This window comes from Podarcis gaigeae, assembly GCF_964106915.1.
Source record: "Podarcis gaigeae genome assembly, chromosome: 4".
NCBI classification, from domain to species: Eukaryota; Metazoa; Chordata; class Lepidosauria; order Squamata; family Lacertidae; genus Podarcis; species Podarcis gaigeae.
Window position 1 is genome coordinate 24,783,459 of NC_139677.1, and position 15,616 is coordinate 24,799,074.

The following is a 15,616-nucleotide window of genomic DNA, read 5'->3' on the forward strand; positions in this document are numbered from 1 at the left end:
GCTCTTTTTAGGATGCTGGCCATCATGCACTTAAGCCATCAAAAATATCCATTAAAATTCTGTCCTGTGTTTCAACCCACACAGAGGTCCCTAAGGAGGCTGGCAACAAAATGAAATTAAAAACACATGTGAATAGTCCATAAATTTCACATATATGTGCACTATACCCTTTCCCTCTCCAATTCCAATGATTCTTCCAGTTACAGAAAAGGTCATGGGCAGATATACGTGCAAGCACTTAATTCGTACACTACTTCCTACACGCAACATTAGAGAGATGGGGGAATGGTGACACAAACTGGGAGCACTTTGATCTCTCAGCACCATATATTAATTAGATACTAATTTTCATTGTTTTGGTGGTGCTCTAACAGACTGATCTGCTCAGAAACCGATGGTGTGTGTTCAAGTACTTACTTTCTCTAAACGCCTTGCAGTAGCCAAGGAAAGACAATAAAAAGAACAGGGCGCACAGCAGGTCTGCTCTGCCAACAATCCCAGCGATCTTGAAAAAGAGAAGAAAAGGGATTTAATTACCAAAATAGAAGTTTCCCCTCAAGTGAAGTAGTGTGGAAGGCTAATTGCTTTTTTAAAAAACCGTTGCATCAACGCCACCAGGGATTTGTGAACAGTGGCCACAATGCAGCCCAAGTGAAGCATGCTGAAGTCCCCTTGATCTCAATATGAGAGAATTAACCAAAGGCTTCATCAGCTCTTGTTGGAATCAATGAGCCTTTAAGAGCAGTTAACTTTAGCTGGGTTGAACCCATTCTCATTAAGTGGTAGCCCTTTCCCATGCTGGAAGTCAAAATAAAGAGTTCCTGCACGTATAAAGAGCCCTTGGATAAGACGTTTACACACTACACAAATTCTAGATATGTGAGTTTGAATGGGGGCATGTAAGATAGGAGATGGCACTTACGGAACCCCCCTACTCTGGCAGGAAAATACCAGGGAGGTCAAAACAATCCCCCTCATCCTTGTTCAAATATGTTCAAAACCAGCTTCATCAATCAATGGCACAGGTCCCTTATCAAGGCTAATGTTTTCATGCTAGTCCCTGCAGATACTGCTGGTGGAACAAAGAAGTCAACTGTGCTGGCTGACTGTGCTCAGTCTAAACAAGAGTCTACAAAACTCTCCTTTCAACAGTCACCTTCAGATAAAAGGATAGCTATCATCCTTTTATCTCCAGGGAGCAGGTAGAACGAAGGGGGCTCAAAGAAGAAGTGGATTCTCCTTTGGGCTGTACGGCATTCCCTCTCTGAGCCCAAATCCTCTCTACACTGCCATTGGACACCTGAGCCTTCTCCTCTCTCCTAAGTGGCTTTTGAGGACCACCAAGATCCATATCCCAACACTCACCATAGGGACAAAGAGAGGCTTGACAAGGGGGGCGGGCAGGAGACAGTGGCTGTAGACAAGGATGGAGGGAAATGTGCAAAATACTGGAAAGAAGGGGGTCTTGTGGAATTTTTTGTGCCCTCCAAAGCAACAGCTTTTGCAAGAAAAATAAAACCTCCTCAGCTTCAACCCATTGTTTGGTGAATGGGTATTTTGGAGCGATATCGCCTTAGCCCAAGCCAAATATATTACCTATTGAACCAAACCCAAGACTCACTGAGAAGTGAAAACACTATGAAGAACAAGTGTTTCTACAACCATTTTATATATGAAAAGTCTTAAGATTCCTTCCATTTATATCCACCAGCACAAAAGAAACTAGACTACTCCACTGGAAACAGATTCTAATAATAATTTGTCAAAATATGTCATTTATGTGGGAAATCAATACAGTTGCTATTTCAAAAACATCTGGCTTTTCATCATCTCCATATTTTGCATGTTTTTACACTCTGATATTATTGTACCACGATACCTGCCATTAAATGCATCAGGTGTTTTTAAAAAACCCCAACCTATCAGCTTCTGCAAAATTAATAATTCTCAACAGAAATTCACTTTCATTTAGCAAAGACCTACAATGTGAAAAGTGAGGTGCATGAACTTATGAAGTAGCAGCAAAGTTAACTATTAAAAGAGCAGGTATCCAGTGAGTAGTCCGAGCACCAGATTCGAAAATCCAGGGGGAGTCAATGTGATGCAACTGAGACGTTGCTGGACTCCAATTCATTTTCACTCCAGCCAACATGACCAATGGTCATAGATGTAGGGAGATGTAGTCCAGCAAAATCTGGAGGACATCACATTGGCAATCCCTGCTATAACCTTTCTGAAACTAAGCAGGTGCTTAAATGGGGGGAGATGGGAGACTATTGGAAACTCCATGTAAGAGCAGGAGATATATAAATATAAATCTAAAAAACAAAACAAAAAACCAGACCCACAAGAGAGTTGCCAGATTGAATTATCTCCCCTCTCATCCCCCCACGTGCTGTTATGAAGGTCCTCCCAGCTCTCTGGAGCAGATCTAGGGAGGGTGCACAGGGACATGGGGGGGGGGAGTTCCACTGCACTAGCAGAAATCCTAGGATTAGTCATGTGCAACAAACAAACAAACCCCAAAAGAACAAAAAAGCACAGTTGCATCAATACAAAGCACATGCAAATGTACACAATGTGTGTGTGTGTATACATTCACACCCACCCCACACTTATGGACTGCATAATACATTTATTTGAAAGGATAAGGAAGATTAAATATTGTTAATGGACTCTGGATTTCTGAGCTTTTAATACTTAAATCGTGAAGTACTTACACATTCAGTGTGCACTGGATGTACAGCAAACAGCAAAGCCGCGAGCAGGGATGATTTGGGGACAAAGTTTAGCCGTCTTCCTTTATTGGTGTACTGCAGCCCACCCAATAATATTGAGAAGACATCAACAATTAAGACAGAGATAGCACAATGGAGTATTATATTGACGACATGAAAGCCCAATGGGTAGAAGCCTCCAGCTAAAAGGTAATTAATCCTACACAAGGGGGGGAAAACATCGATGTTAGAAATTACAACACATGAATGGATTAAAATGCACAAATACTTTTTAAAAAATAAATTCTGAATAAATCTGGATGTATTCATAAAGACGGCAGTGTCAAACTACTTACTATCGATGCACAGTGGAAACAAATTATGAAGAGAGCAGGAGCAGCTCTTACATTGGGGTGGAGCCACAAGGCAAGGGAGTCATCGTTGCTTACCGGAAGAAAGGGGGAAGGCAAAAGTTGGCACACCAGTGAGAGCACTGGATTGGTTCTGCTGGTGCACCTGCATTCTGCTGACTTTCCTGTTGCCTTGCCCACCTCTCCCGGTAAGCGGCAGTGAAGCACCTGCTGGGAAGGTATCATTTGGCTCTGCTTCTGGAAGAGGGGCACACACAGGTAGGCACCTTAACATTGGGCCCAGCGACAAGAACATGTTGCTGAAGAGAATAGGAAGCCAACTCCCTTCCCCTCCTAAATGTGCTCTTCTCCATTCAGCCATTCCTTTTCCGTTCATTTTCTTTCCCTCTTGCTCAACTCCTCCTTTTTTTTATGCACTCATTTTTCCCTTCTCTGCAATATCTCAAAAGGAGCGCTGGTTTTCAAGGTCACAGGGTGGTATTCAACTATGGTTTTCAAGGTCACAGGGTGGTATTCAACTATGTTTTACTCCAGAGCAGACCCACTGAAATTAATGAGGAAGTTAGGTATGTTAATTTCAATAGGTCTACTCCCAAGTAAAACTTGGTTGAATACCACCTGCAGTTCCAGAACTTCTTCCAGTGCTAGAGCAATGTGTGAATAATAGGAAGATGTCTTTGCTATAAGGCAGCTTTCAATGTTCCCAGCAATTAAGTACTCCTTGATAAGAAGACTGTGGGCGAGAGGAGGAAAAGACTGAATGCACTAGTGCAAACAGGGACTCTCCTTTCAATGGCACACAGATTTTCCTGGCTAAGGTACCCCTTAGAAAATACATTTATAAATCCAGTTTTCCACTCTTCCCCATCAGCAACTCCAGATGTTCAGTGCTGTGTTTCATATGCAAGATTGAGTCAGAGAGGGATAAAGTAAGGTGTCTGTGTGATGCTTTTTTATTTTTTTAGGAGGCGGGGAAGAGAAGGAGAATTGGATACACCTTTGCAACACACCTGCTCCCTGTCAGAGACACATGCTTTGGGGTTGTTCTGTGCTGGTCTTCCATCTGTTGACACAGGAGACTGGAATAATAGATGGGCCTGTGCAAAAAGTGTATGCAGTTCTGCCGGCCACGATTCCTGCTTTTTCTCTCCCCACCTTTAGGGCATTATGCCATTCATTCATAAAGAAAGTTATACGCTAAAGGAAAGAAGAGTAGAAAACGTGTGCCAAAGCAGTAAGGGCGTTGTGTTTGAAAACCACTCACTAGAGTTTGCTTCTTCAGCACAAGGTATCATTTATTATATTATGTGTGATGGCAAGTATCTTTCCTCAATCATCACACTCTCATCATATGACTTCCCATTTCACTTAAGTGGTTATACATTTTCAGAGGACCTACAAAGTTGTGTCAATTAAAAAAAAACCCTTCATGAAAAATATTGGAAAATATGCATGGTGACATGTGGGTGTGTTGAGATGTGTGACATTTGGTTGTTAAGAACTAGCTTGATGCACCTCCATGGTCCTCTGTAACCAAGAAGTGACCTTTGACGTCTATGTGATACTCCTCCTGACCCTACCAGGAAAAAAAAGCATGGCAGGATATTTTCTTTGCGAGAGATTTGGGACTGCTACGCATGTTGTGATCCTAAACAGTTATAAGAGTTTGGTTACAGGAAGCTGGCTTCATGGGTAGAGTAGCAGCACATAAGAGCACAAATGAAACTTTCCTCCATGTTAAAGGTAGCATCTCAGTACATTCTACTTCCTTTTAATGCCGCCCCCCCCCCCATTTAAATGTCTTAAGTGGAGCCTGACAGCATCTCACCTGAAAGTTAATACAGTAAGCGGTCGATAAGATTTATGGCTGGTATTGCTACTGAGTTTGCTCCCCCAAAAGTCATGATGCCACAGTTCACCAAGTGGGGTTTCTGCCCTGAGGTCCTGAAACAACACAAGTTTATAACATTGTCAAAATCTTAATCTTTAACAGAGGCAAACCAAGAACAGTTCTGCATTGAGTATACCAGAGATTTGTCTGCTACATTGGCATGCCACATTTCCCCTCAAGGAACTCAAAGCAACTTACAAGTTTGCCTACCCATTCATTTTGCCCTCAAACCAACCCAATGAGGTAGGTAACCTGGATTTCCTAGAACCACTCTATCAAGCCAGAGATATTATTTTTAAAGAAGTTATTGTCCTTTAGAAGAATATTTACAGTTTAAAGCAGCGTTTCCCAAACTTTGGTCTTCCCACTGTTTTTGGACTACAACTCCCATCATCCCTAGCTAGCCAGGCCAGTGGCCAGAGATGATGGGAATTGTAGTCCGAAAACAGCTGGCGACACAAGTTTGGAAAACACTGTCCTACAGCATAGAGATAAAATGGACATTGTTCCATTTTATCGTTCTAACCATCATTCTGACTAGTAAACCACAGTAGCTTTTAAGCTCTTATGCTCCATGCTTACCAGGGAGAAAATGGGTGGGAGGAGTTATTTGCTTAAAATTTTTAAATTTTATAGCACACCATTTCCATCTCAAAAAAGTGACCAATGTTTTGTATTATGTTTATTATAACCCAGCCAACCTATTAAACGGAATTCATAACATTCAGCCAACTTTAATGAGCGGATAGCTGTCTTGAGCATTACAATACATCATATACTGGAAGTTAGCCTACAGTTCTTGATTCAGTGCCATTTTTACTTTGTGCTCTGTCTTGAATATCAGGGCCGTGTGCTGCACAACTCCATATCCTCCATTCTCGTCACCAGCAAACCACGACAGAAAGCACAATGCAAACACTACAGATGGCAAGTAGTGTTCAACTGCTATTTGAATACCCTGCTGAGATGCTTTCTTAATTTTCACACAACACTACTAAACTATCATTCTTCATTTTATTTCTGACACATCAAAACTTATAGGTCAGCCCAATTGTGGCACACTCATGAATAAGAAAAATTGATGGGGCACAAGGGAAAAATCATTATGCACCATCATGATGGAAGGGAGGGCATTTGTTGCCAAGACTGAGGATGAAAATTAGAAACCGAGATGGCTGTTGAGAATGTGCACAATGTTTTCAGGAGTGCATCTGTGCATGGCTCTTTCTGAGTTCAGATGTGCTAACTCAGCAGATCACAACCCCGCAGCCCACATGCTTGGGGATCTTCCACCTGCACTGATATCCTGGCCATCTGTAGACCAGATGCAGACGAGAGCCTATGCTGTGTGCTGACTATGGTGTCAGGCATATAGATCTCAGTATCCCAGATATTGTTTTGGATATGAATTCATTGGGTGTCCTTGGGTAAATGCACCCAGAAACCGCAGCAACACAGTGGCCACTGAAAAACTGCTCCCGTGGTACACATTATACAGAGCCAGTGTGATCACTTTGTTTCTTTCCATGCTAGAATGGCCCCTGTAGACACTGGTGGGAGAAGCAATACAGTGGTACCTAGGGTTACATACGCTTCAGGTTACATATGCTTCAGGTTAAGAACTTTGCTTCAGGATGAGAACAGAAATCATGCTCTGGCAGCGTGGCAGCAGCAGGAGGCCCCATTAGTTAAAGTGGTGCTTCAGGTTAGGAATAGTTTCAGGTTAAGTACAGACCTCCAGAACGAATTAAGTACTTAACCCGAGATACCACTGTACAGGCAACCCTGGGCAATCCAAGATTTCACCCACTACTGTGGTCATGTGAAATCACACTGCAAGAACAGCAATGCTTGCAGTTCCCTCTGCAGATTTCTATAAAAACTAGATTTCTATTGAACCTTCGGTCACATGCTTGTGAGAATACAATGCCACTCTGTGCTGCTTGGAGGAAGAGTTATAGGGCTAAAAATAAATTGATGTTGGGATTTGCTTGGGCTGCCTGAAATTCCACCACCACTGGGAGACTGCGCATGAGGAAGGAGGCATCATGACCTGGGCAGATGGAAGCACCTGAAACTGCATCACAATTTCAGCTAAGATGCTTTCAGGGTTGGTGGAGCTGGAAAGGCCAGCTGGTGGACAGAGTCCTGCCACCCCTCCAAATTCTGCATTCACTCCAGCAGGCAACAGCCTCCCTGCATTGCTCCCACCTGCAGGACTTGGGAAATGAGAGCAAAGTCCAAGCTTTGGCTCAGGCACCATCAGAACTGCCCCTTGCTGAAGCAAAGAAGCCCAGCACAAGATTTTGCAATTAGCAACAAAATATTTTGCTAGCCGCCTTTGGGTTTCCCCACAGGTCAACAGCTCACAGTTCATTCTAGGGAAAGAATGAGATCCAGCCTGTCATCTACCATGCAGCCTGTGCTTGACTAGTCAGTAGCTAGGTAAAGGTAAAGGTCCATTAGGTCCAGTCGTGGCCAACTCTGGGGTTGTGGCACTCATCTCACTTTATTGGCCGAGGGAGCCAGCGTACAGCTTCCAGGTCATGTGGCCAGCATGACTAAGCTGCTTCTGGCGAACCAGAGCAGCACATAGAAATGCCATTTACCTTCCCGCTGGAGTGGTATCTATTTATCTACTTGCACTTTGACATGCTTTCGAACTGCTAGGTTGGCAGGAGCAGGGACCGAGCAATGGGAGCTCACCCCGTCGCGGGGATTCGAACTGCCGACCTTCTGATCAGCAAGTCCTAGGCTCTGTGGTTTAACCACAGCGCCATCTGCGTCCCTAGTCAGTAGCTACCATGGGGTAATTAGGTATCCATCATTTGTTGTGCCCGAGCATCACCCTCACAGTAGGAAGTGTACACACAAAAATTCCCCACCACAAATCCATTGCAAATCTTATACCTTAGATCAGAGGTGGGGAACCTATGGCCCTCCAGATGTTGTTGAGCTACAGTTCACATCATCCTTGGCCAGTGGCCATGCTGCCTAGGGCTGATGGGAATTGGAGTCCAACCACATCCATCTGGAAGGTCACAAGTTCCCCATCCCTGACTTAAATATTACAAAGAAAAACAGTGAAATAAATTTATTGGGGGCCACACTTCCTATATTTCACAAAGCCTGGGACTGAGTAGTTATATAGCTTGATCCTATGCATATTTGCTCAAAAGAACGTCCCACTCTGTTCAACAGGGTTTCTTGAGAGGTAAATGTACACAGCATTGTAGATTTAAGGGTTCTTTCTTCCCACCAAATTCCTCTGCAAGAGTAGGAGTAAATCAATATATTTGTTCTCCCTAATAGAAATTTTAGCCATGATGGAAAACTGCAGGCAGCCTCATTACAATCACAAAACAGAATGCAAATAATAAAAAAAATTCATACACGGTGCCTCAAGTATTATAACAGAGAAATAATTTGCACAGCTTAGATCCACAGCCTTAAAAAAAAACTTCAGCAAATAAAAAATAAAGCAAAGCAAACAGAAGGTTCAAAAACACTTGGAAATTAAATTCTAGCCTCTTGGCAGCTAGCACTGCATCTTTTATTTGTTTAAATAACTCAGCAATTCTATGATTCTATGAAATGGAGGAAGGATTTGCCCTGGACAAATGAGCCAATGACCACCTAGGCTAACAACACTCCACTGAGCTGAACAGATGTCAATGGAGCTAAGTCAGCAAATGCAGTCCCCAAATCAGCCTATTTGAATCCACCCTCTTTACACAGTACCTAAATAAGAGCGAACTCTCCCGAAGTCCTGTATTAGCTTAAAAGACTGACAACATTAATTGTAGTGTAAGCGTTCATGGGCTGGAACCCACTCCTGACAGCACAATACTATGTGTGTTTATTCCAAAGTAAGTCCCACTGTATACAATGAGACTTACACCCTAGTAGTGTAAGCCTGAGGGGACAAATCCTGCTCTGGTGGTAGGAGGAGGCCCCACGGCAGAACATCTCAGAAACAGGCATTCTAGAGCAGCAGGAGGGTGGGTGCAGGAGAGGGTCATGAAAATGGGGTGTACTTCTCTGCAGTCTGTGCATGAGCCTCAAAAGCTGTACTGGGAGTCTGGGAGAGATGCTTTGCCGCGTAGCCCAAGCACTAGCAGAAGGAAGAGGAGGTAGGAAAGCAGGGCTTTAAAAGTAGAACACTTTGCAGCACACGTGACAGCCCAGACCATTGTTCACCCTCGCAAGCCAACCCCACAACATGGAACTATATGCTGCTTGCTTGTTTGGCACAGGACAAAAGTAGGTGGTAGGCTGTGGGAAAGTTGCCTAGGGCTTGCCTACGTCTCTTAGTTGCTGTGTCTGTAATACATTTGCTGAATCCTTCTTCTTATTGTTGCAGTGGAGTTGGATTTTACAATGGGGGGGGGGGGCAAAAACCAAAAAAACCAAGCCCAGCCACCATTTGTGGACTGTAGCTACCACTGTACTTGCTTCTGGGTGGGTATGCCCCAGATCAGATTGTTAGAAGCCTTTGCAGTGATGTAGTAAATTGGCATATGGTCCACTGTGAACCACTGAGATGACAGCTTCATCACCTCCTCATTCAATCTGGGCTGACAATTTTTTATATATAATCGCAACAGTTGGAACATATGCCCTGGGAACAGTTGTGTGAATCAGCCCTAACTAAAAGCAAACAAGTCACAACGGCCTTCGCAGGAGGTTAGGAATATGAGGGAAGCTTCTTTTGAAAAATAGACTTTTATTATAGGGCTGTAGTAAGGAAAGAGGGAGGCGGGGAGAAAATATTGATTCCGCTTCCCTCTCAACTCTAAGCAGCATACATTGATTTGAAAAGTCAGGTGCATTCTCCTCTGGCAGCTCTGAAAACATTTGATTTTAAATAGCTTTGCTTCGCTGGGTGTCACATTTTATGCAAGAACCATTGTTCTAATGAATGCTTGTAACGAAGATGCAATCCGCCTCAAATGCTTTATTTGTTCAAATGTTTACCTTCCTATACACACAGAAGGCAGATTGCTGCAGTACACAGGTTTTCTTTCATTTCTTTTTTCTTTTTGCAAAGCACAGAGCTGCTTACAATGGCAAGAAAGCATCTGGAGAAGATTCTTGAACACCAGTAAAATCCAATAACAGACTGCTCCATGCCAGGGTAGGCATGGGGCCAACTGGAAGAGGATCTTTCATTGGAACCAGAAAGGGGAGAAAAGAGCACAGGAAGTTCACAAAAGGATCACAGTGTGGTATCCAATGCTGGCTTAGCCGTAATCGATAGATCTACAAAATGGTTTTAGCTGTTGGAGCTCCCAGCGAAAGCGAATCAAATACGTTACGATGTTGAATAAAGTGAACATTTGTTCTACATCAGCTCCTTCCCTTACAAGCTGGCAGCCAACCAATCCTACATTTTCCGCAAAAGAAGTTGCTCTAATATGGGTGAGAGAAATGCTGTTTAGTTTAAAGAGGAATGTGAACACCCAGAGTCTTCTTCCATGTAGAGCCACTGAAATTAGTCATGTCCATTAATTTCTATGGATGTGCTCTGAGTAAGACTAGCATTCGCTAAAGCCCATCTCTCTCTATATGATAAAAATATAGAGCTCTGAGTATAGTGCTCTGAGTAAGACTAGCATTCGCTAAAGCCCATCTCTCTCTATATGATAAAAATGTAAGAATGTCATCATGCAGCCCCCACTGCAGAACTTCGAGTGCCACATCACAATCCTGGGTTTGCATGATAGCTGCATGCAACCTTCAGGTTTAGAGGCCACTTGTACAGGTTGCTAAGGAGCAAAAACATGCTGTCTTCCTGTTCTGCTTATAGTCTTCCCAGAAACAGGATGATGGGACAGATCCTTGGTCTGACCCAGCAGGGTTTTTCTTATGTCCCTTATAATAGTTTAGCTTTCAATTTATTAACCATGAAGGTGTTTGGGAGGTGGTAGTAGCTAAGCAAAAAATATTATGAAATACTAAAACGAGTATCCTGTGCTGCTATGGAATGTTATTCAAATGGACTACATTTAACATTGAGGAAGGGGTGTGGCTCAGTGTTAGAGCGTAAACTTTGCTTTCAAAAGGTTCTAGGCTCAATCCTGCACATCTACAAACTGCTTTGTACCAGGTCAGCTGGTTTCTGACCTGGTACAAAACAGTTTTCTGTCATCCTTCCTTTTGAAAAGGCAATGATTGCTTGTTCTTTTCTCCCTCAAAACCATTCCAGGTAATTAGAAGTGCATTAAGAAGATTGTTAGCTGATTTTCCCTCTCAGTCCCACCCCCAGCTTCGAGAATATAACTGAGTTACTCAGGTAACTGCTAAAAGAAGAAGTGTCTGAGATCACAGTGCATGTCAACCTCAAGACTGCTCTATATCCAAACTGCACATTTACCATTGCATGTACATGAAGCAGGATGTCTAGCCAATAAGGTACATCTATGAAATATCTTTCTGGCGAGCTCTGAAACTCTACAAGCAGAGACTCAAACCTCTACAAATTTGTTGGGTTCAACTCTAGCTCAGGGTTATCATTTTTTCTTTCTTTTTCCTTCTTTAGATAAGAACGTGATGAACAAAATTATTCCTCTCATTTCAAAGAGTTTTCTCTTTGTTCAGAAAGTGTGGTTTCTCTTTTTTGTTAAAAAGCCCCCCCCCCCCCCCCGACCATCATTTCAATATGCTTTCCTTGCTAGTGGTCAGATTTTACTCATAATGTATAAATTGGGACTAAATACAGAGTTATATTTTCAGGGCTTGGTACTCTGTTACCATCATGGCTAGTATTTCAAAAAGAATGCTAATTTTGGGAATGCATTTTGTGAATATTCTAACCCCGTTTCCTTGCCCTTTAGAGCGACAGTGTTCAGTTAATTAATGAGTTAAATTAACTGAATAAAAATGTTTTGATCAACTAAAGAGGTGACCCAGCACTGGTTTGTTTATTTATTCGTTTAAGGAAATCATTTTAATAGTTAGAATGTGGAAAAATCTGTGTGTAGCTGTGCCATATTTGAAGAGGCATCCCACTTCACCCTCACACAGAAGGGAATGCCTATACATAAGCTGAGAACTAACAGCCTGGTTTGCACATCACATTAAACCACAGATTAAAATAAACTATTGTTTAATGTGATCAAGCAGAATGTTGGTGGATGATGCTCAAAAGTTCCCGCAGCGCTTTTCCTCCTCGCCCTCCTGCTGCTGTTGCATTGTGGATGAAGCAAGTCAGATTCCGGTTTGCCATGCTGTTGAAACCCAAGTGTGCGGTTTGTTTCCCGCAAACAAACCACAAGCAGGGACCAAGGTTTGCTCTTGGCTTACCACCTGTCACTTGTTTTTGGGGAAAGAAACCGCACCAGCTCAGATTCATACAACATGACAAGCCAGACTCTGGCTTGTATTGTCTGTGGCTCAGTAGCGGCAAGGACTCAGGCAAGAGTGCCATGAGGACTTCTGAACAGTGTGAAGCAACACGCTTCTCCTTCCTATTAAAATCTAGTTTGTTTTATAATACAGTTTAATGTGATGTGCAAACTGGGCTAATATATGCTGCTTTTCTTCAGAAGTATTGTTTTATTCATATGCCTTCTGTTCCAATTGTAGCAATTCATTAATCAAGTGACTGGTTAAAATCCACATGATTAGTTAAATGTGACTAAGAGGTCTTTAGTGCAGTGACTGCCCTATAGAAGACCACTGCTCACAGAATGTCCTTTCCTTGCAAATATAAGGTGGAGAACAGCAATTAATCTTTTTTTTTTTCTTCTTTACTAAATTATAGCTAATCAATTAAAGCTTTAAAACAGTGTACAACTTCCTAAGTCCACAAGTCTTAGAAACACACAAAGAGTTGTATTAATTTACCTCACTATGGGTTTTGTAGGAAATACAGAAACACACAATTGTCACACTTAAAAAGGTAAAGGGACCCCTGACCATTAGGTCCAGTCGTGACCGACTCTGGGGTTGCAGCGCTCATCTCGCTTTATTGGCCGAGGAAGCCGGCGTACAGCTTCCGGGTCATGTGGCCAGCATGACTAAGCCGCTTCTGACAAACCAGAGCAGTGCACGGAAACGCTGTTTACCTTCCCACCAGAGCGGTACCTATTTATCTACTTGCACTTTGACATGCTTTCGAACTGCTAGGTGGGCAGGAGCAGGGACCAAACAACGGGAGCTCACACTGTCGCGGGGATTCGAACCGCTGACCTTCTGATCGGCAAGCCCAAGGCTCTGTGGTTTAACCCACAGCACCACCCGCGTCCCACTTACCTGGGTGTTAAGTCTCGTTTAACTCAATGGGCCTTATTTCTGAGTAGACATGCACAGGGTAAAGCTTTAACATGGGTTGTGGACACATGGGAGTCTGAAGTGGATTTGATGCATCCCATATGTGCATGATTTATATATCGTTCATGCGATGTTGTCCTCATCCAATTAAATTTGAATTTCCCCACTCTGCAGATAATGCAGATGTACTGAAGTGCAATGTGTGGGTGAGGTTTTTTCACATGCATGGTGAAGTTTTTCTGGGCGCATCTATCCTATTGCCATTGGGGGAACGTATCTCAGTGGGTTGCTGGTGGGTCGAGGTGTCACAGATGGGATTTTTTTGGTTTTGAACTTGATGTTTTGTGCAAGTCTGATAATTCAAGTGTTTTTTTAAAAAATGATAACATGTGCACAAATAAACAAACACCTGTGCACATGCCCAAAATGGACCTCAGATTTCTGGGACATGGGGAAGGCTGGGAAGTGCAAATTGAACGAAAGGCACAAACAACACCCAGGGCTAACACTTCCCATTAAGCTCCAACCACCTGTGTGTATGGGAAACTCTGAGATACTGTTCAATTGAAAATGCTCGCGTGCAAAATCTACAAAAGTGGATGGGGAGGAAAAATCAGATCTGTGTGACCTATGTGTGCCTCAACACTCTGCTGTGTACACAGTCACCATATATATTATTTGGTCCACAGAGATTACTATTCCACAAAGAGTTTTACTAACCTACCTCCCCATGTGTTTTGTGGCCAAAACAACAACAAACTTTCCTGTAATCCCTAGAAGTTAGGGCTGCCAAGCATTTTTTTAAAAGCTGATTAACTAAATCAGTTTTAATTGACCACACCTGCCTAAATCACAAGAAAAAGCATACTTCTTGGCTTTTTTGGACTGTGCATATATACATATCACAGCAGGGGAGTCAGCTTTTTGAGGCTGCTGCTTGCCACCAGCAGGTAGCAACCCTAGTAAAACTTTCCCTACCTCTTTGCTGGAGGAGATTCTTACTCAAGACAGATTGCTAGGTGAATGGCTATTTACAAGCCCTGATCTTGTAATGCCCACAACTGGAAAAACACCAACCTTATTGTTGATTATAGCTTCGGAGTCATCAAAGACAAAGTCCCCGTTGTAGCTGTTTGCAAAGCAGATGAAGGAAAGGAGTCCCACAACACTTTTGGCCCAGTGTGCTGGAAGGGGCAGTAGTGGTATGTCATGGTCCAGGTTACTGTCTGCCTGTGCCATTCTGTACGATACTTGTCCAAAATTTGGAGTGCCAACATTATGCTGGTTGCAAATCTGAAAGAAATAGGATGCATATATTTATAAACAGCTAGCTCAGCCTTTTTACAAAAAAAACACCTGCACCGTTTGTAGCCTGCCTACACCTAGGGGTGGGTGTTATTTATGGGGAACTAGTAGTCTGGGGAGGAGGGGAGAAGAAGCAAACTTTCTTCCAGCATTCAAAGCAGCCATTCCTAAACTGGTGCCCTACAGATGTTTGGAACTACAACTTTCAGCCAGGATTGTCAATGCTCAGGGTTAATGGGAACAGGGACTCTCAAGCCCCATCCCCAGGAGGAACCAGGTTGGGAAAAGCTGACCCCAAGGCTTCCCTGCTGGCCCTGGATGTGTGGTTTTTATATCATTGCTTGGCAGCACCATGCCGTTAAATGCATTCTGTGGTTATGTTACCACTTGGCAAATGACTGCTCATATCCACTCAGGTTATGGAATATCTGGATCCAAAAGACATGCTGGAAATTAGTCTATTTATTCTAGAGTAGATTTGGAGTGGATTTGGAAGTATGGGTCTACCCACCCCTAATTAAGACGACGAGCAAAGCAAAACTAAATATGTTCAAAGCACTTCCACATGGTTCTCAGGCAGCATCTTCCAATGGCAGCATCCAGAAACTGTTACCCACAAGATACCTGTGCATATCATGTCCAGTCTCCTGCAATGTCAAGTTCATTGAGAAATGGGTGTGCCAAAGCCGCTGAGAGTGGGGAAGCCCACAGTGCAAGAAGCTATTGTTACGTTAGGATTTCTACATCTTACAGTTGTAACAGATAACAAGCAGAAAATCACTTGGACTTGTGCTTTCTCAACACGGGACAAGTGGAAGACTGGAAGAGACTTTAGCCTGACTGCAGAATATTTTCTAAGGTTCACCTTCCTTCCTGTATCTCCATTACCCTCTGGCCTAGCATCTCCAAAACCAACAAGTTTAACCAGATCTATCCCCCCCCCAACTTTGAAATGTTAGGGTGCAGAATTTAGACCCTCTATCCTCACCTCCCTCTTTATCATACTACATAAGTGGTTTGTTTCCCTCTTTTTTTATCTTTGAAGTCATTGTGCGCCA

The 15,616-nt window shown here is 43.0% G+C and overlaps 1 protein-coding gene across 4 annotated transcripts in view; it reads right to left on the reverse strand.

The window, feature by feature from the left end:
• Window positions 1-15,616, reverse strand: part of TMTC4 (transmembrane O-mannosyltransferase targeting cadherins 4) — a 68,286-nt gene that overhangs the window by 30,680 nt on the left and 21,990 nt on the right. For all 4 annotated transcript variants that reach the window (XM_083735282.1, XM_083735281.1, XM_083735283.1 and 1 more), the window contains 4 exons: window positions 14,331-14,546; window positions 4,917-5,032; window positions 2,721-2,937; window positions 418-505 (listed from right to left, as the gene is read on the reverse strand). In XM_083735282.1, the coding sequence (XP_083591408.1) occupies window positions 418-505; window positions 2,721-2,937; window positions 4,917-5,032; window positions 14,331-14,546 (637 nt within the window). The remainder of the gene's footprint in view (window positions 1-417; window positions 506-2,720; window positions 2,938-4,916; window positions 5,033-14,330; window positions 14,547-15,616) is intronic.